Raw genomic sequence first — 22,315 nt, forward strand, 5'->3', positions numbered from 1 at the left:
AAGTGGGAAGGAGAACCAGAGCCGGGAATGGACAAATGGACTTGGAGCACCGAGCGAGGGTGGGATGTGTTGTGATGAATAATGGAAATAAGGTCGGGCCAGCTAATAGGCTGTAAGGCAGGTGAGACGAGGAGGCTAGGCTAGGTGAGGTGAGAGCATTGCACAGCCATGACAGAGAGTGGACGGTAGGAGCGCAGGCACGATGGCAGGAGTTAGAAGACCCGAGTTTTGGTCTAGGCTCTGCCACCACCATCTGTGGGGATCTTTTCCGTCCTCAGAGTCCTCATCCGGGCCACATGATGACTTTTGTGGGCCCTTGGTACATTTGTCTTTTGTGGGCCCTTTCCTCCCTAAAACATGCTGAAAAATTGTATTTTACGACTGCATTGGAATAAAGACGAATACATTAATATCATATACTGAAGTAGTTTTTTCAACCTAAAAGTCGATTTTTTCTTAAGATTTTTAAAGAAATTAACATCTTTTTGTGGGTCCCTAATAGCATTGTGGGTGCTCTGCCCACCCTAGCTAACAGCTGCCTGGTCCTCATCTGTACCATGGTGGTGGTGGGGCGGGGGCTAGAGCTACATTCTAACACTTTTACCTTCCTCTAAAAGCCTGTGATTCAGTGCACAACCTATCCAGCTGTACAGTACAGTTAGACTGATATTTTCAATAGGTTAATACATTTGATCTGAAAGCAACCACATGGGTAAAACATTTGCAGAAAAAGGAAAGATAATGATGTTTTTGTCGTTCTAGAATAGTAGGTGAAAATCCTCTCACCCCAAAAGTGTGTTCATCTAAAGAAAAAAGGAGGAAAGAACCTTCATTTTTTTTTTTTTTAAAGAACCAGACTGGGTTCCTAAAAGAAACATGCTCATTATTTAAAAAACTCAAATGGCACCAGAAGATTCAAATAACTTATAATCGCTTATACTACTTTTACAGGAAAAAAAAAAAGAGTGACAGAGAGTCCTAGGGGTACCTGGGTGGCTCAGTTGGTTAAGCGTCTGCCTTCGGCTCAGGTCATGATCCCAGGGTCCTGGGATGGAGCCCCCTATTGGGCTCCCTGCTCAGTGGGGAGCCTGCTTCTCCCTCTCCCTCTGCCTCTCCTTCCCGCTTGTGCTCTCTCTCTCTCTCTCAAATAAATAAATATATATATATTTTTAAGAGTCCTGCTTCACAAAAAAAGAATAGGGACCAGACACTGAGGGTAGAAGTAAAGGCTCTGCTGAACTCTGAGTCAAGCGAACTTAAGAATACCGGATTTCACCGCCTTCTCTCATCTGATCCAGAGCTCAGTGTTTCTTGCCTTCATGCTGCCTAACTGTGGTTTGTGGTGATGGCTATTTCCATGTCTTGTTGAAGACAGATGGGGTGTTTTTGGTCTTTCATTTCGTTCTTTTTGGTATCAGTGGCTTCGAGGGAGGGGAATGAAAGTATCTTTATGATTTTTTTGTTTCAATTTCCAGCCATCATTTGAAGGTGGTATTTAAGTTTATTATTTTATTTATTGTTAAAGATTTTATTTATTTATTTGACAGAGAAACAGTGAGAGAGGGAACACAGGCAGGGGGAGCAGGAGAGGGAGAAGCAGGCTACCCACCGAGCAGGGAGCCAGATGTGGGGCTCAATCCCAGAGTCCTGGGATCATGACCTGAGCCGAAGGCAGACGCTTAACCACTGAGCCACCCAGGCGCCCCTAAGTTTATTATTTTAAAGCATGTTATGACATCCAGAGTCTAAGAACTCAAGTGTTACTACAAGGCTTAAAACACATAACAGAGGTCCTCCCATCCTGCTCCCCCATGCCGATTCCCACTTTCCCACCACTCAGGACAAGCTTTTTTCCTATGACATTAACTCCCTACTTCTAAGTAATAAGCTTGTATTGTTATTTTTGAACTTGCGTCTCCATCCCAGTGCAATCTTTGGTGTCTTCATTTGCCTTGCTTCCCGCATACCTATCCCCAGCAAATCCCCTATTTCTCAGTTGGAGGTGTAACTCTGCAAACACAGGTAAACTGTTTCGAATTTTTCTTGGACACATCACCCTGGACTCCCCATCTTCCTTCCTCAACCTGAGCTGGCTGTTCTCTAGGCTGGTTGCATAGTTGTGGTCCTTGAATTGCCATTTGGATCCTCCTGGAAACTTTTAGAATCTTTTATTTTACGCCTTATAATCTGATATTTTATGATGCTATGAATTCATGTGGTTTTCCCCCTTCTTCTTTATGTTTGGCCTTTTCAATCTATAAACTCATGCCCTTCAGTTCAGGGAAGGAGTGACATTGTCATGACTCATATTTCTGATGATTTTCTTCATTTCTTTTTCTGTGTTCCCTTTTCCTAGATCTTTTATTATTTATATTTGAATTTACTGGTTTCATCCTCTTTCTTAGCTCTTCTGCCGTTTCCCATCTCTTTGTCTTTCTGCTCAATTTTTTTTTCTGCATGATGTACTGGATTTTTTACCTTCTAAATCTTTCTTTTTTAAAATTTCTGCCATCAGATTTTAATTTTCAAAATCGGTGATTCCTAAACTCTGGATTGCACAGGGAGAGGGCATAATTCCCTTACTTTCCCATGGATACAATATCTTCTTGTACCTCTCTGATCTGTTTCCAAAGAACAGCTCTCATTTCCCTCCCCTAGAGTCTGGGCAGCCTCGGGTCTGGCTTGTACCAATGAGATGTGACAGATGGCGCATGACCTCCAAGCCTAGGTTACAAAGGGCAATTCGAGTCCTGTCTGGGGAACTGGACCAATCAGATCGGAGCCGTGATTAGCGAGGAAAGCATTCGCCTGCCCCCAGGCCACCCCACTGGAAGAAGCCGCACTAGCTGATGTAGAGTGACCACGTGGAAGGGCCTTGTGCCCACCTGAGGGGAGAGAGAGAGAAGCCTGGCCAGGTCCTGGCTCCTCCAGGTCCGGCTGCCACCTGGCTGTAATTCCCTTAGAGCCTCAAAATCAGAACTGCCCAGAGCGCCTGCCCAACTTCCTGATCCACGGAAACCATTTGAGATAATAAAATGTTTGCTGTTATTTTAAACCACAAAGTTTTGGGAGCAATTTGTTATGCAGCAATGGGAACTGGAACAGAGAATATGAATGACAGTTTTTTTGGTTTTTCAGAAAGTTTGTTCTCTCAGTATTATCTCCGTTTACACTGAATCCTTTGTTTGGTCTTTGTCGTACTAGAGGCTTGAGCCAAATGACCAGTGATGCCGTGAGGTGAGGCTTGCTAATGGGTGGTCTTCATGGTGGTGTCTGGTGACAGACTGGTCCGTGTGGATCCACCGGCCTTCTTCTCTCCCTTTCCCCAGAGAGGATTCCTCCAGCCTTCTCGTCAAGGAATTGCAGCCAGGATCCCGGGAGCCTGTATGGAAACTTCTGCCCAGTTCCCATGAGATCATGATGGCCTCTCGGCCACGTGGACTTCCTGGCCCCTCCAGAGAGCAAACCTTCAGTCTTCTGTCCTACTTGCCATTGGGGCAGCTGCCCAGCTACGGTGGTGAGGAGGAGGTTGGCTTCTTTGTATAAACTTGAAGTCAATCCTCTGTTTTCAACTCCATCTTTCTGAGATGCCCGGGACCTCCCATTTCTGAGCCCTTCAGGGGGTCAGATCCACAAATCGGCTTTTTCTGGAGCTTGTCCCTCAACCATCTTAGGCTCTAGCTTTCTTCTGTCTACTAAGTGTCTCCATTTGCTTCTGGCCTTTCTAAAAGCTGTTGTCCTCTCTTGATCTCTTTGTTCTGCGAGAGAGGGAACACAAGCAGGGGGAGTGGGAGAGGGAGAAGCAGGCTCCCTGCTAAGCAGGGAGCCCGATGTGGGGCTCGATCCCAGGACCCGGGATCATGACCTGAGCCGAAGGCAGATGCTTAACGACTGAGCCACCCAGGCACCCCTTTGTTCTTTTTTTTTTTTAAGTCTTTTTCCAGAGATTTTAGGGTGAAGCAAAAGCAAATAGGTACGATCAATCTTTCAGGTTTATGTGGAACTGGAACCTTTAATATCCTAATAAATAAACAGCTCATGAAATAATGTGCTCAAAGGACATAAATTAAAAGTTTATAAAAGACTGAATTCAAATAATAAAGAAACTGAAAAATGTTCAATTTCACTGTGGCTTGCCATAATAGGGCAAAGGTGAAGCCTTCCTTCATTAGGAATTAGGAAATGAGAACCCTCTGAGAGCTGGAGCATATCTGTTTATTCTACTTTTGCTTTCAAATGTCACACATGCTTATGGTTAAAAAAAAATAAGTAAGGGGCACCTGGGTGGCTCAGTTGGTTAAGTGTCTGTCTTCAGCAAAGGTCATGATCTCAGGGTCCTGGGATCGAGCCCTGTGTTGGGCTTCCTGTTCAGCGGGGAGCCTTCTTCTCTCTCTCCCTCTCCCCCCGACCCCCGGCTTGTGCTCTGTCTCTCTCTCTCTCAGATAAATAAATAAATAAATAAATAAATAAATAAATAAATAAATAAATAAAATCTTTTTTAAAAAAGTAAACTTTTATAGAGTAAAATGTCAAAATTGTCCTACATGTCCCCACTCACATCACATCACCTCTGGAGGTAACCAGCAGTAACAGTTTGTGAAATCTTGGAAAAAGACTGGAAGGATTATACGTATATTTTGCTGTGTATACAATCTGATTCTTTTCATGTTGAAAACAACCCCATCTCTGTGTGTGTGTGTGTGTGTGTGTGTGGTATATATTATAACACACACAAACATGCCTGGGTTTTTAGTATAAAACAATCAAACTCTACATGTTCTGCTTTTTTATGCTTAATGATATAAGGGATATTTTCTCATGTGAATCAAAAATCCATCTCACTCTTCCTAATGGTTATGTACCACAACTCAATAGTAATTCCTTTATTGATGGATATTTAGTTTTTTCCTCTACATTTCATTATCACACAAAAAATGTCATGATGCTGTTCTTGTAAATATATATTTCTATAATACTAGTATTTCTCTAGAGTGGATTTCTTGAGTTTAATTAATGAATTAAATAGAATACACAGAGGTTACTTTTTGATAGACAATATTCCATTGACCTCTAAAGGCTCATTTTTATGTAGTCTCTTATGAACTCTGTTAGTGTCAGCTGGAATCCCCATTCCCTCCACTCTGGGACATCAGCAGACAAAACCTTTGAACTTGGAAGGGACCTCACCATGTTCAACTGGGTGCTGTGTGTGCAGCCTCCCGGGTGCCCCTAAATGGGCCTTTCTCAGAGGCATATCCATTTTGCCAGACCTTTCTACTGAATTCTTTGTTCTCCAGTAATTGAAGAAGTGCAAATTAAAATGATAAAGAATCTTTGTTTTTGGCTTATTATTTTCACAACAATGAGAAGAGGGAAAAAGGAAACAGTGCTGATTGTGTTCAGAGTACCAGGCTTTCTCGCACGTTCCCTGGCACTGTGTTTGGGAAATCAGATTGGCTCCACAGATGAAAAGCCATAAACATTTCATACCCTCTAACTCTACCTCTCCACATGTGGCAATCCATCCTAAGTAAATAATGTAAAATACTGGAATGCCATTTACAAAAACATTTACTGCAGTATTATTTACAATAAAAAATTGGAAACTGTTTCAAGAGCAGAAATAGAAATTGCCATTTCCCTATTGTGAGATACTTAGGTTAAATAAATTTTGGTAAACCTACTGAATGGAATATTAAGTAGTTTTTTTAAATGATGGGTATGAAGATCAAGTGGTTTCAAGGAAAAATGTTTATGCTGTATATGCTAATACTATGTTCATAATGATACATAGTACATTATAATAATATAAATTGATTTTAGGAACTTGGGAATTCATTTTCCTATAGTGCAATATTCTAACATGGATCAATAACTAAAGATTATTTATTTGGTAATGTAACTACATTACAGCACTAGCCTGAATTCCGAATCTTAGTAGCAAGGGAAACTGCCAGAAGGAGTAAGAATACGTTTCCCCTCTCTCTTTGTTGGAGCAAGGCTGGCCTCGGGCAAGATCATGAAAGAAGGGGGGCATCTTTGATTGCTTCCTCTTCCTAGCACGTCCCTTCCGGACTCTTCTGAAGCTCCTCAACTCTGTCCTCCCAGAATTCACCATAACTGGCTCCCTAGAACGCATCCAATGCCTTCCTCGCTCCTAAATTACACCTGGCTCCATGAGAACTCAGCCTCAACGACCCAGCCCACATTCAGGGGCTCACCCTCCTCCTGGACCCACTCTTGCTCATTCCAATGATGCTCTCATTAATCGACTCTCAGGCCACAGGGAAGAAAGTGGACAAGTCTGGCAGTTCAAAGAAAATCCTTTTGGGTGGAGAGTGGCTGGTCCTCTCGTTCATTCCTTAAATTATTCCTATTTTTTCCACAGTGTCTTCCTTCTGAGCTCACAGATGCTTTAAAAGTTTAATTAAAAATGATTCCCTCCATTGCTATGGTAGTGAGCAAATTTGTGGCCTGTGTGTGCGCGCATGCGCGTGTGCTGGGGTGGGGAAAGCGTCAGTGATCCGAAGGAGACAGACCGGGCAGTGGGCAGATATTTACTTGTACCATTTGTTGTTATAGAAGGGAATGCCTACTACTAGGGTCTGAATGTCTGTACCCACCCCCAAATTCATATGCTGGAATCCTGTCACCCAAAGTGATAGTGTTACAAGGTGGGGCCTTTGGGAGGTGATGAGGCCATGAGGGTGGAGCTTCCACCAATAGGATTAGTGACTTCTCTCTTATAAGGCTGCATAAAAGAGACCTGCCAGACCTCCCCAACCCCTCCTCCACGTGAGGACACAACGGGAAGTCTGTGACCCACAAGAGCACGCTCACCCGACAATGCTGTCTCCCTCATCCGGGACTGCCGGCCTCCAGAACACACTGCTGTTGTCTATAAGCCACCTGTCTGTGGTATTTTGTGATAGCCGCCCGAATGGACTAAGACATGTAAGCTGCATTCTGGAATGCTTGCCAGTTGTGTCCTGGCTTGTGCATTCTTTTATTCTGGTCTAGAGGAAAATATTTCATGTGTGTTATAATTTCTACATTTCTGTTGGCCAGAGAAAGGGAAGCTCGTGCTGTGATCAGAGCATTACCGTGCAGTGGGAACGAAGGATCTCGGGCTGCACCAAGCCAAAGGCTCAGCGCTGTGACCTGGGCTACTCCCTGAAATGAGAGCAATGACATGAGGGACGGCTGCAGCAACACCGGTCAGCCCTCACATCTCCGCATAAAAATGGACACAGAGACTGATTTTGGTAATTCCCATGTCCTGTGTGGAATTTGGAATTTCAGTGACCAGAGCTGCATTACCCACAGTGCCGTCTCCAGACAAGGACAGAGATACTGCAATCCTTCAACGGCCACCAGTCAGTAATTCAAAGCATGACTTTCATCAATAAGAAAACTCACAGGGCATGTCCTGTATTTACCCTGCAAATCACCTTCTTTGTTAGAAAGCAATCTGGGGTGGTCTCTCATGTCAGAAGAATTTCTTTGGTCAGACTCTCCTAGTCCCTTGTTTCATTCCTCATTTTATATATTTGGAGAGAAAGGTATTCTCCACTATTTTTTTTTTTTTAAGATTTTTATTTGAAAGAGAGCGAGAGAGCACAAGCAGGGGAAGGGGAAGAGAAAGAGGGAGAAGCAGACTCCCCGGTGAGCAGGGAGCCCAACATGGGGCTCGATCCCAGGACCCTGGGATCATGACCTGAGCTGAAGGCAGATGCTTAACCGACTGAGCCACCCAGGCGCCCCGGTATTCTCCACAAAATCATGGATTATTAACGCAAAGTCATTTATTAACATAAAATCATGGATATGGTATGTGGGTGGTGCCCTACAAAAATTCAAAGAAATATCTTGTTATCTGAGGCTTATCGCTAGAAATAGATCCAGTCTGGCCCTGTTTTTCTGTGCTGTGTACACGTGTGTGTATGCGTGTGTATGTCTATATGTGTATGTGTGGGTGTGTGTGTCTCCTCGATCAGCCACACAGAGGAAGCCCCAGGAAATGAGGCAAAGAAAGGAGGAAAAATTATTCAGAACTTTTGGGCCTTAGGCCTTTGCTCAGCTATCAGGTTGATATGATAGAAAGAGAAAGACAAATGGGCAGGATGTCTTCACTACTCTCCACAGAACTCACTAACTTGCTATTTATACAGGACTACTACTAAGGGAAGTATGCCCTGTAGACACGAAATAGTTAAGGGCAGTGTGGACGTTAGTGAACAGACCTGCTTGCAGGGGAGTCGAAAATGGGAGACATTTAAAAGCCAATTTGTTAGACTGGTTCTTTTTAGATTCATGGAAGAAAAGAAGTGTATAGAGTTTCAGCTGAATCATGGAGTTATATGTGAGAAAAGATAGAGTATTATTTTGTAAACTTTGTATTATTTAGAGTTGTGATTATTTTAAGACTTTCTGGGGTGTTGGGAGAACAGTAACTACAAAGTGGGCCACTCCTCTTTCTCCCCTGAGCTTATCATTAAGGCTTCAGTAAAGGAAAGAGTAGGGTATGGAATTTATCAGCCGTTAAATACCTCTTCTGTATCAAGCTTTGGGTTAGGTGCTCTTACTTGTTTCCTTGGAGTTGGGAATTCTGAAGGCGCACAGATGTCCCTGCGTTCTTTTTTTTTTTTTTAAGATTTTATTTATTTATTTGAGAGAGAGGCGAGAGAGTGAGAGAAAGAAAGAGAGTGAACAGTGGGGAGGGGCAGAGGGAGAGGGACAAGCAGACTTCCTGCTCAGCAGGGAGCCTGACATGGAGCTGAATCCCATGACCTTGGGATCCTGACCTGAGCCGAAGGCAGACACTTCACCAACTGAGCCACCCAGGTGCCCCTGTTCCTGAGTCCCTAAAGGCATAGGGATTTGAACCCCAAATCTGACATCCACTGTATCTTCATAGAGATACTTCCCATATTTTGTAGATATGATGGTGCAGGATGAGGGAAAACTTTCAAGTTGTCAGAAATGTCCAAGTGTGGAGGGAGCTGATCACGTGGTCCTGGGTCCTATCAAGCACAGCTTGGCTCCCATCCCGTGAGCATGTTACAAAGAAGACACTCTGTTGGTGTATATGGAGTCAGGCCTCTCCACTCCCCATCCCAATCTGTCGTTTACCAGCCATGTGACCATAGAGAATCAACGGAATCTCTGGAAGCCTTAGCTTTTTCCTTTTAAAAAATAGGAGTGCTAACACCTACATTTTAAAATTGCTGTGAGGATTAAAGAAGGTGAGATACGGGAACATACTAAGTTTAGCGCCTGGCATAAAACGAGGTGTCCAATAAATGTCAGTTGAATAGAATGTAATATCCTCTCCAACCATGAGATCCTTTGATTTTGTGACAAAAAGAGTTTCACGAACTCTTAACAATTTGCAAGTAATTGAAGAAAGTGTTGAAATGAGTAACCCAATGACATTTGAATGTTAGGGCAAAAGTGGAAAGTCTTGAATAACGATAAATTCATTACGGCAACAGAAATACAACTTTTTGAAATGGCCTTCTATTTGAAATACAACTTTTGAAATAGACAGGAATTTAACCAGGGTCCCAGCCTCCAGTGCCTGACGGTGAATGCAGGGCATGGAAGGGCGTAACTCTGAGGTCTGAAGTCTGCTGTGCTGTGTCATCTCTGAGCTTCTAGATAATGCGAGTCACAGCCATGCAGAGCCGGAGGCCAGCACTATTCTAAACAGGTGGAAGGTACAGCTCTCTGCCGTCAGTTCTGTGACACCACTAATGTGGACAGGGTTTCCCGGTGGCTTTTGAATGGCAACCCATCATACCTGCCAGGCCTCTTGCTAAAAAGACCCTCAACTCCAGCACCTCTGACGTAGTGACTGATCACCTCAATAATAATTTGCGTTTTCATAATATCAGTGCTTTTCAAAGTACTTTTACATACACCAGTTCGTTTGATCCTCATGAGCCTGTGAATAATCCCTTTTATATAATTAATGCAATTTACAAGAAACTGAATGCCAGGAGAGTGGTAGGACTGTCCAATTTCTTTTCAGTAATGTTGAAATTGGATTTCAAGGTATGTTCACTTTCCCTCTTAAACCGGAAAAAGGTAAAAAAATAAAAGTACAGATTCCATTTTTTAAAAAACAGAATTAGCTTAGAATAGTGTTTGTTGTGTGAATAGGGCGGAGCGGAACAAAGGATTTGAAAAAATATTGTGGTGTTGCGGAGAGAGTGATTCATGAAGGGCCCAGAATGGGGATCCCACTGCAAGCTACACCTGATCTTCCTTCAACTTGGTTAACACAGGACGTAAAATTGGTCCTGGGTGTGGAAAATGGTAAATCATTTGTACAAGTTGAAAGGAAGCCAATTTGCATTCGTCACGTCTGAACTTTAGAATGTTAAAATAAAATGTGGGAGTATTGAAGTAGAGTTCTTAGAAGACCCCCCTTCACAAAAGAGCGGGGATTAAAGTGTTATTTACATATCAACTTGCTGATCTATCTTTGCAGTGGTCTCTTTAAAGGGATATATTTAAAGTAGTAATACAGAAAGAGAGTTTACCATTAGACACGTATAGGACTCTCGGGAAGTAGGGGTGAGGGAAAAAGCTGAGAGGATGAGAATGCAATTTTGGAAAATGGAAAAAATTTCCTATTCTCTTTTTTTGAAGCCTTTTTTTTTTAAGGGCTAGTTTTAGGTTCACAGCAACTTTGAGGAAAAGGTATAGAAATTCCCATATACACATGTCTAGCCTTCCCCACTATTAACATCCCCCACCAGAGTGGTACATTTGTTACAATCAATGAACCCAGGCTGACACATCCTTATCACCCAAAGTCCACAGTCGACATTGGGTTCACTCTTGGTGGTGTACATCCTATGGGTTTGGGTAAATGTATAATGACATGTAGTCACCATTATATATCATAAAGAGTATTTTGCTGCTCTAAAAAAATCCCTGTGTTCCAGCTAGTCATCATTTCTCTACCTTCCCCCCAACCCCTGGCAACCACTGATCTTTTTACTGTCTCCATAGTTTTCGCTTTTCTAAAATGTCATGTAGTTGGAGTCATACAGTATGGAGCCTTTCCAGATTGTTTTTTTTTTTCCACTTTGGAATATGCCTTTAAGTTTTTTCTGTGTCTTTTCATGGCTTGATAACTCATCTCTTTTTAATGCTGAATAATATTCCATCGTCTGAATGGACCAGTTTATTTGTCCATTTACCTACTGGAGGTTTATCTTGGTTGCTTCCAAGTTTTGGCAATTATGAATAAAGGTGCTAGAAACACCCGTGTGCAGGTTTTTGCGTGAATATTAAGTTTTCAGTTCCTTTGGGTAAATACCTAGGAGCATGATTGGTGGATCTTATGATAAAAGTATGTTTAGTTTTCTAAGAAACCACCAAATGGTCTTCCAAAGTGACTGCACCATTTTGCATTCCCACCGGCAGTGAATGAGAATCCCTGTTGCTCCACATCCTCACCAGGATTTGGTGTTGTCAGGATTCTGGATCTGGGCCATTCTACTAAATGTGCAGAGGTATCTCACTGACGTTTCAATGTGGATTTCCCTGATGACATATGATGTGGAGAAGCTTTTTACATGCTTTATTTGCCATCTGTATATCTCCTCTGGTGAGATGTTGGGCTCATTTTTAAAGTTCCCTATTCTTACTAAATGGACCTCAAGCATGACAAAAATAAAAGCCACTCAAAGGTATATTATTAAATTAATTAGTAACTAAATTAAAAACTAAAGAAGGCAAAACCTCACAAAATGTTACTGGCTGGTGGGGCATAAATTTTAAGAGTTAAAATGATCTGAATCCTAAAATATTGTGTCCAATCACATTTTGGAATATTAAAAGCAAATAAACATTTCTTATAAATATCAGTCATATTCTTCAGAGACAAAATTTTTAATTGGGATGTTTTTAAAATGCTGTTTTAAATGTTTTAGGTTTTCATAATATATCCTTGAGTGGCTTTCATTTTTGTCATGCTTGAGGTTCATAGGGCTTCTTGAATTCTTAGACTTGAGATTCACTCATGACAAATGTTTTTTAAAGAGTCTTCTCTCCTAATCAAACTCCTGCCCCCAGAATTAGGCGTCACCCACTATGATCAGCCATGCTGATGGGACTTGAAAAGTGGCTTTACCATTAGAACCTTCAGAATGGGTTAGTTCCATATGTAGGTTTCACTGACCACCTTCTGTCTTGCTTTGCCTGTGTATTGTAGTGGGGTCTCTCACCTCCACTTCATTCCAAGCCTGGTCTCATTCATCTCTGTCAGTATACAGCTTCCCACATAGTAGGCTTTCAGTAAGTGTTCCCATATTGCACTAAACTTGAGCTCAGTGCATGGGAAGAAATTATTAATGATCAAGCTACTTGACATTACTTCACTCATACAGCACATAGATAAGTTGAATTTTACTGCCAATAATTCAATGTAATTGAGAATCTTTGCCTTATAGAAGTTTAGAAGCCACCTTATACTTAGTGAACTCATCACTTGGAAGAGTCAGCTAGAGAATATTGTCAAGCTGAGTTAAACATTTCCCCACATCCTGTGCCCAGACCTCATGAGAACATGGAGATCATACATTTAAAATGCCAAGCAAGTGATGGCTCAGAGAGCTCAGATGGCCCTGGTGATTCCCATTTCCTGAGGGTCTGGTCTTAACGGGAGGAAAAAAGGTAAAATATCCATTTACCTAAATTAACCATGACTAAAATCAAGTACAGTTGATAGAGGTATAGATAGGTGAATGCGGTCAAAGCCAGGTTGATGGATAAGATGGGTCACTTAAAAACATTTGACAGGTCAGTTCAACACCCCTTCCCCTGGTCTCGATCATTTAAGAAAGTAGATTTCCTCCAGCCAAAGGATGCCAAGAATGAGCTCAACTGCTAAAGCTGGAGCTGCCTGTTGGAGATGATGAGCACACAAAAAGGCTGTGGAATGGAGAAACTACCCTTCAGGGGCAGGTCTTTATGCCCTGCAGGTGTGAAGTGCCCAGGGAAAATGTGGACGTTGGTGAATGGACCTCCTTGTAGGAGAGCCGAAAACGTAAGTGATTTCAAAGCAAAACCCTGTGAACAAATCATTAGACTGGTTCCGTTTAGATTCATGAAAGAAATGTACAGGGTTTCAGCTGAAATCATGGAGCTAAAAAGTAGGAAGTGGTAGTTTTGTAAGCTTCACATTATTTAGAGTTCTGATTATTGCTGAAGAATGGGGAATAAAAGCCTTCTAGAACACGCACAGAAAAACTGGTTGTATCCCAAAAGGTCCCAAACCTGGTGGGTTTTAGAAAATGGCACAAATTTGAAAAAATGTTACTCATCCTACACCTAAAGCGAAGTCCAAAAACAGTGTTCTCATGTGTCTGTTGGCCATCTGTATGTCTTCTTTCGAGAAATGTCTGTTCATGTCTTCTGCCCACTTTTAAATTAGATTATTTGGTTTTTTTTTTGGCATTGAGTTGTATATGTTTTTTACATATTTCAGATACTAACCCTTCGTTGGACGTGTCATTTGCAAATATCTTCTCCCATTCTTTAGGTTGTTTACTTTTGTTGATTGTCTCCTTTGCCGTGCAGGAGTTTTTATTTTGATGTAGTCTCAATAGTTTATTTTTGCTTCTGTTTCCCTTGCCTCAGGAAACAGATCTACAAAAATGTTGTTATGGCTGATGTGAGAGAAATTACTGCCTGTGCTATCTTCTAGGATTTTTATGGTTTCAGGTCTCACCTTTAGGTTCTTAATCCATTTTGAATTTATTTTTGTGCATGGTGTAAGATCATCAGGGAAATGCAAATCAAAACCACAGTGAGATATCACCTTGAACTTGTCAGAAAGGCTAAAATCAACAATTCAAGAAACAACAAGTGTTGGCGAGGATGTGGAGAAAAAGGAAGCCTCATTCACTGTTGCTGGGAATGCAAACTGGTGCAGCCACTGGGAAATTAGTATGGAGGTTCCTCAAAAAACTGAAAATGGAACTACCCTATGATCCAGTAATTGCACTACTGGATATTTGCCTGAAGAATATGAATTCAAAAGGATATATACATCCCTGTGTTTACTGCAGCATTATTTACAATAGCTGAATTATGGAAGCAGCCCAAGTGTCCACTGATAGATGAGCGGATGAAGAAGATGTGGCATATAGATCTATACCTATATATCTATATATATATCATGGACTATTATTCATCCATAAAAAAGAATGGAATCTTGCCATTTGCAACAACATGGATGGAGCTAGAGAGTATTATGCTAAGTGAAGTAACTCAGAGAAAGACAAATACCATATGTCTTCACTCATATGCGGACTTTAAGAAACAAAACAAAACAAAAGGAAAAAAAAGAGACAAACCAAAAAATAAGACTCTTAACTGTAGAGAACAACAGGTTGCCGGGGGCGGGGGGGGGTTGGGTGGGGTGGAGGATGAGTAAACAGGTGATGGGGATTAAGAGTACACATACCTTCATGAGCACTGAGTAATATATAGAATTGAATCACTATATTGTACACCTGAAACTAACAGAACACTGTAGGTTAACTACACTGGAATTAAAAGAAAAAAGAAAAAAAAAACCCAAAACTGTGTTCTCTATAATGTTTCGTGTTTTAGAAGGAGCTTGCTTTACCCACTGAATTTTTAAAGCCTTTCTTCTGGGGAAGTTAACGGACCAGGTTTTTCTTTATACCTGGGACCCCACAATGATGCACAGGTCAAGGGGAATGTTATTTTACCACCATGAAATTCTATAGTAATGTGTCAGCTACCTACCTCTGCAGCTCTGGCCTTTTGGAATCAAGTCCAAAGTGTTTTCTTTGATCCCTAAGTATTTTGAGCTTTTGCCCATAAGTATTTTCTTACTTTCCCCCCCCTAAAACATGTAAGCAGATTATCTTCATATGTTTCTAGGATATTTTTAAATTGCATCTTAAGGTTTGAAGTTTTAAGAAACATAAATATAGAGGAGGGATAGTTTCCTTTCTTGAGTAACACATGAAGAGGAAAAGGAAAAAGAATTCTATTCTTGTTCCTGTGGGCCTCCATCCAAACTACAAAGCCTCCTGTTCAAACTGGAAATAGGAAAGAAGGCTGTGAAAGTCATCGCTCTGTGCTGGTTTGAAACTCTCCTACAGGCTGGGAGTAAGGAGTAAGACCGGGTGGGTAGGCCTGAGAAAAAATGGCCATTGTTGCCAACAGTTAACCCTGGTTCCACACAGGGATGAGATTCCAGGGTGTATGATTCCAAGATCTCTCTTCTTTTTCCTCCCCGACTTGTTTATAATATTTTCTATTAATTAATCCCTCCCCCCCCCCCCACCCAGTCTTCCAATATGCTCTAAAAAGACAAGCTGTGGATTTACTCTTCTCGCTGAGCCATGCCTGGAGTCAGGGAGACGTAGGATTTGTACCATCTTCACAGCGCTTTGGGCAAAGCCACCTCCTCCCACCCTCCATGAGACCCTCTTGCAGGAGGCATGATAGAAACTCTCTCCTCTAGAGGTCTGCCTCGGACTTGTGTCTAAGGTCTCCAGCAAAAGGCAGTCCTCAACTCTTTTCGCGCTCTCCTGGCTCTGGATGGGCTTTGTATTAGGAAGGGATGTGGCCATAGCTGGCATGACCCACGCTGGCTCTTGACAGGTGTGGATAATGTGCCTCAGGAACCGCACAGGCATGAGCCCTGGGATGCAGAGAGGGTTGCCTCCAACTCTACCCTTCCAGAATCTCTGCATATTCCTCAGTCCATCAGGGTTCACTACATTTTCACCTTCAGAATACTATTACTGTGACCATAATGAAGTAGAACTGACATTTTATGACACTGCCATTGTTCCCAAAGTAGCAAAACCAGTACTCAGAGGTAACTGAAATGATGCCAGTTCGGCATCTGTCTTTTGAAGCTTTTAGGGAAGGATTAAAGAATGGCATGATTTAAGGTCAAAACAAAAACATCAACAAAACATATGATTCTCATGGTGGAATTAAGAAGTGGGTACTATGGAGGCGCCTGGGTGGCTCAGTTGGTTGGGCATCTGACTTTTGATTTCGGCTCAGGTCATGGTCTCAGGGTTGTGAGATTGAGCCCTGTGTCAGGCTCTGTGCTCAGTGGGGAGTCTGCTTGAGACTCTCTCTCTCTCGCCCTCTGCACCTACCTCAACTCACGTGCTCTTTCTCTCTCTCAAATAAATAAATAAATCGGGGCGCCTGGGTGGCTCAGTTGGTTAAGCGACTGCCTTCGGCTCAGGTCATGATCCTGGAGTCCCTGGATCGAGTCCCGCATCGGGCTCCCTGCTCAGCGAGGAGCCTGCTTCTCCCTCTAACCCTACCCCCTCTCATGTACTCTCTCTCTCTCTCTCTAATTCTCGCTCTCTCAAATAAATAAATAAATCTTTAAAAAAAAAAAAATAATAAATAAATAAATAAATAAATAAATCTCTAAAAAAAAAAAATGGGTATGATGTATTTCTGAAGATGAGACCAAGTAGAGTTAAACAATTTGCTCAAGGTTACAGGACCCACAATGAGGAAGCTGGATTCAAACCCACATTCAAGTCCATCATCCATTTTCTACGTAGGGATTGAGTTGGCCATGACCAGGTTCTTCTACCACATTAATGATACAGACCGTCAAATGTTAGTCAGTGTCAGGAGACTCATAGAAGAGTAAGAGACTTCCCTGGACCACACTGAGGCAGTGTATGCTCGAGCAACTTTAATGATCTTGGTACCATCTGTCCACCACTCAGTCGTCCTGGGACCTTGTTCCCTTCAATTTTGGCCTTTATCTGAGCAACAAACAAGTGTATGTTTGAGAAGTAAACAGAACTCCCTAAACTCAGAAAACAGCTTAAGACTATTTAAAGATATGTATTTTTTCAACTGCAATTCTGGCTTGGCAGATGAAGATGAACATTTTTATAGGAAAAAAAAGTGCAGACAAGTGAATTAGGGGATATTTTTGTGCCTCTTGATAAGTTCTTACTAAGCTTGGTGCAGTGAAGGGATCATAATGAAGAAGTGTTTGCAGCAGCCTGGGTGACAGCTAATTCCCATCTCCTTCTTCATCTACCGTAGATTTCCTTGATTTTGTAGCAATAAACCACTGGAATGTTTTGAAAATTTCAATACAGTCAGACTCAACTACACAGTCAAGGCTTTCAGGCACATTAGGTATTCACTGAATGTTTTTTAAAGAAATGAATCAATAAATAAATACAGCTTACACCTAGATGTTCCCACCCCTCCAAAAAGAGAAAGTCTTTGTTCAGATCTTGTATTCTAAGAAAATGTTATAATTAATTCGGCATCCAATAAAATTCTGCTTTTTTACTGGATCGCAGTAACTAACAAGCTTTAAGATCAGGGGTTCTGTTTTCAGTTTTATATCAACCTGCCTGAAGGACCAAGGCTTGGCGAGAAACAGTACCGCACAGTGGGGAAGAACATGAGTTTTTAGTCAAACCGCCTGCATACCAATCCCAGTCCTCCTCCTTTACTGAGGTAAAGTTGCCACACCCATTCTAAGTCTCAAGTTCCTTCTCTGTAAAATGGGGATGATAAAAATGGTACCCACCTCATAGGGTTGTCATGATATTAGGTGATGTTAACATAATTACAGAGCTTAGCACACTGTCCGACACATGATAATTTCTCGGTGAATGTCAGCTGTCTTCACGGTTAACATGCAGGAATTAAGAGGCACTGAAGATTTTTACTTGCAATTGCATTAGTTTTCAGTGGCCACCCCTGCAAAGTACCACCAATTGGGTGGCTTAAAACAACAGAAATCTATTCTCTTACAGTTTGGGGGTGGAAGTTGAAAATTAAGGTGTTATCAGGGCTATACTTCTGAAGGCTCTAGGGGAGGGTCCCTCCTGGCCCCTTCCAGGTTCTGGTGGCCCAGGCGCAGGTGGCTTGGGGCTGCACCACTTCAATCTCTGCCTGTGTCTTCATGTGGACTTCTCCCAGTGTGACTGTGTGTCTGTGTCCTAACCTCTCCTTGTAGGGACACTCTCATTGGATTTAGGGCCACCCCAATCCAGTATGACCTCGCCTTAATTACATCTGCAAAGACCATGTTTCCAAACAAGGTCACCTTCTAAGGTTCTGGGTGGACAAGAATTTGGGGGAGGTGGACACTATTTAACCACTATAGCATTTAATTACAAAAATTAAACAAAGAAATTGTTGTAGCCTCTATAGGTCTGTGATTTTGCCTCTCGCTTAAAAACACAGAGAAGGTACCGAGAGAATTTGCTTCTAATTATGTTGCTAATTTCTGCTTAGAAATAAAAATGAGGTTGATAGTCGTAACATTTTCCAGTGTTTTGGGGTTTGACTAGCTAAGAAGAAATGGGCCTAAAGAGCAAAAACTATCATTGGCATGGCCAGGCAACTAGCCATTTGGTCCCCAGTGTAGGTCCCCACTAATCCTGGGGATGACACACCAGACCCACAGCTGAGCCTTCCACACAGGCCAGGGTGTTGCTCTGTTTCTAGAGGCTTCCTCAGCCTCAGCCAATGGGCTGCTAAGGAATTCCGCGGTTGAATGGAGCTGTGTCAGCTGAGTTAATCGCCGCTGGGCAGTGGGCCTGTGAAAAGATGGGCCACCACGGGCTTCTGCGGACCGATGATGTGACTGGCTCTATGTTCTGGTCAGAGGTTTCCAGGCTGCCCTTGTATTCCTTGCAAAACATGAACTCCCCCAGCCAGCGTGCCTATTAATAACGCAGGGAGCCCTGGGAGAGCTAATGCCTGAGCTGGTGATCAAATCTTTATAGATTCATTTGAAGAAAGGCTCTGGGAACCTCCTTGATGAGAGGCTAGAGGAAGGCAGAAAGATGTTTCTCGCATATATAGATTTGCTGGCAGGGGATCGTGAGTCAAGGTGCATCCTCTACGAAGCAAAAGAGAGTCATCAGGTGGGACCTGCGTGAGTCCAGCCCTGTCCCCCTGAGCTTAACGAAGTGGCAGCACATGGTACTTTGATTTACAAATGCAACCATATATTCATTCGAGAGAGAGAAATAGGGAAAGTAGGTAGGGAGTATGGAAGGATAGAGACAGAGATAGATGTTGAGATAGTGTGTGCTCCTGGGGCGTGGGGGACGGAGACTGAGAGAGAGTCAGGGAAGGAGACAGATGGAGATGGAGGCAGTGAGGACAGAGAGAGGGAAGAGGGAAAGAAACGAGGGAGGGCAGGAAGAGAGAGAGAGATCGAAACAGAGAATTTAGATAGTGTGTGCCACCATCCCCCTGATGACCTAATACCAGGGGAGACGCCTGGCTGATTTGCTCCCTTGGGCTACACTGGGTCCTTGCCTGTCCTAGTGTGTGCCTTGCACATGGCTGAGTGTGACGCAAATGTCTCAAGGTTTTTATTTTCATACAATTTGGCCCCAACATGGCAATCCCTCCTCCAGGGCTCGCATGAAGGATGAAAAATTGAGCTCTGTTAAATGCAGAGAGATGGAATTTTCCAGGCTAATTTAATTTTATGCAATTTTCACCTGAGACGCTACTCCACTCCAGACAGTAGGGTCAGGTGGTATAGAATCTCTGGTTCATAACTAGACATTTTCTAAACAGAGACAGTTGAACCTTGAATGCCAGGGGTAAGACCTCTGCCTCTTAGTACTGTTCTTCCCCAAAAGAGGAACAAATGAGGAAGCCAGAGGTAATACGCTATTGTATAAAGAGTAGAAAATATAGTAAAAGAGAAGTGAAAGTAAATACTGGTGTTTTTACCTCCCCTAGAAATGATGGCAGTCAGTATTTTGGTGCATTTTCTCATAGTTTGCTTTCCTCGTGTGTATGCGTGTGCATGTGTGTGTGTGTGTGCACACGCACGTGTCTGATTTTGTGTAATCAAGGTGTCCCTGGTATAGCGGGACCTGCTTCATTCACTTAGCAAAATGTCATGAACACTTTCCACATCTACAAGCACAGACCTGTACGTACTATTGATAGGACGGCCCACGAAGGATTTTCACAAACTCATTCTTTGGCAGATGACGTGCCCACTTTTTCTAAGAGGCTGGTTTTTTTGGGTGCAGCCCCTCTATGAGGGTGTGGTCACAGGAGACCCTAGGAGGGTCTCTACCTAGAACAGGGGGCACCTGGCTGGAGGCCTCACTGGGCACATCCCTGGCCCAGGAAGGAGCTTGCAGATGAAGCTTTCCTGGACAGCTTCGGGATTCCTTTCAACCAGAACTACCATCATTCTCCCCAAGTCAAGTGGATACTTACGTGGACTCAGAGGGATGCCCACGAATACTTTCCCAATATGTTTTGCAGTTTTTAATTTTTTTTTTTTTTGTTAAAGCCACAGATTGAGTCAAATGTAAACTCATCCAGGTAAGCAGATATTTAGAGAATATTTAGGTGACTTTTGTGTAAACTCTTTGAAATAATGTCAAGGGAAACACACAAGCTTCATTTAACTTTATCTCTAACATTGGCCAAGCTGAAGGGTATATACCCCTGCCTTTATATTTGTGAATATTGCCCATTAACCCCCGGAAGCTTTGTATGAGCCACTATGTTTAACCCAACTCTACAGGGATCATGATTTTCTTTAGATTGGACCTTCTGTAGTGGAATCTCTCAAGCATTAGGACTGACTTGATTGCATTCAGACATCTCTTTGGCAATGGAATGACTGCATTACATGAGCATCACGCACAATGAATGGTAATTGTGAGACTGTCATTTCTACAAGTGCAAAATTAATGTGTTCTGCAAACCCATCCCATTGTGTGCCACAGGAAAATCCTGGAACCATGTTGTTCGGAGCAGAAAAAAGCCCTGTAATAGGGCCGTTAATGTGGTACGGTATTATTCAGCAATGCTGTTCCTTTCCACCTCTGTTGTTGTCTCACGCTCATTCTTCAAGCCCTGCCTGACCTCATTTGTATGCTCATATTGCACCTGGCCAGACAGTAGCCTGGATGTACAGAGAATGTTATGGAACAGTTCCTCCTTCTGTGCGGCATCTTGTGTGAATAATGTCAGCATAAACCACTCTCCATGTATTCATGAGAGTATGAATAGGCTACTTATGTAAAGCTGCTTATTAAGAGATATACCAGCCATTTACAGGAAACTTTACCCAAATACTATACATTCATTGAGAAAGAAAAGAGTGATTTACATGCATGTCAGTGGTAGCTTAGGAAAAGCCCTGCTCAGCTGCGCTCCATCCCTCTTGTTTACATATGGGAAATGAAGCCACGGACCAGTTGAGTGCATTTCTTCCAGTTACGTGGGATCACAGGGTGGATCTTGAATGACAACATGCATATGCATTGGGCTCCCGTAGTCTGCTGATTGGCTCTGCAGAATTTTTTAGGGATTAAAGGACTCATCTGAGCCTGAAAGGATGAACTAGTAACAGGTGCTCTAAGCCAGCTGATTAGATGTGGAATCTCACTACGCCTGCCATTGGGCTAAGGCCGAGGACCACTCAGAGAGGCATCCTGTATAAGGACAGTAATAATGATAGTGACAATAACTGGCCAGACAGGTTTCCCTGTGAGCCCGGCTCGAGCCCAGTCTCTCGACAGCAACTAGGGGCTGGGTGGGCGTCTGGACTGCTGGGCTCCCCTGACGGATTCATGGAGCACTCCATCAGTCTGCGAGCACGCCGACCCCTCCTGGCCTCCCTTAGTGGGAGGGTCAGGCCTGAGTCCCCTTTCAGAGGCCCCTTACGTTGTCACTCACGTCAAGGTGTGACGTGGCTATTTGCTCTGGAATATTCTAGTCAGTGCACAGTCTGCTGGAATTTGGGTGAAATTACACACACACACACACACACACACACACACACCCCAGAGCTTCTCTCATCTTAGTGAATGACAGAGCTCAGGGGATGATTTAGGAGACTTCCTACCTAAGGTGGGAGTGAATTCTGAACACCTTAGACTCAGAACAGAGCACAACGGGGACAGGTGCAGAATCACGGCATAGATGACTTGGGCGTAGAGAGAGGTGTGAGAACGCCACGGAAACGGGCTCTGCCTTACCTTTGTTGCAAAATGTGCCATCGTAGGCCGTGTGGGAGCAGTCACAGGAGTAGCCGTGGTATTTCTCTAGACACCTGCCTCCGTTCTCACAGTTGGCCCCGTAGCTGGTGCAGTGGCCCGAGCACCCGGATTTGAACCCGGACGTGACCTTCGCTCTTTCCTCCAGGTCCAGTGTCACGCCGTTCATCCTCAGGGAGCGGATGCAGCCAAGGAAGCCCTGCTGGCCCCCGGCGCCACCTGCAAATGACAGAAGGCACTGGGCTCAGACGGAG

General features: G+C 43.1%; 1 protein-coding gene across 1 annotated transcript in view; it reads right to left on the minus strand.

The window, feature by feature from the left end:
* CNTNAP2 (contactin associated protein 2) overlaps positions 1 to 22,315 on the minus strand; it is a 1,739,191-nt gene that overhangs the window by 134,702 nt on the left and 1,582,174 nt on the right. The window contains exon 18 of the mRNA XM_081799929.1: positions 22,044 to 22,280. Within this exon, the coding sequence (XP_081656055.1) occupies positions 22,044 to 22,280 (237 nt within the window). The remainder of the gene's footprint in view (positions 1 to 22,043; positions 22,281 to 22,315) is intronic.

Source organism: Leptonychotes weddellii, chromosome 12 (assembly GCF_054177405.1).
Source record: "Leptonychotes weddellii isolate Sample4059 chromosome 12, ASM5417740v2, whole genome shotgun sequence".
Lineage (NCBI taxonomy): Eukaryota > Metazoa > Chordata > Mammalia > Carnivora > Phocidae > Leptonychotes > Leptonychotes weddellii.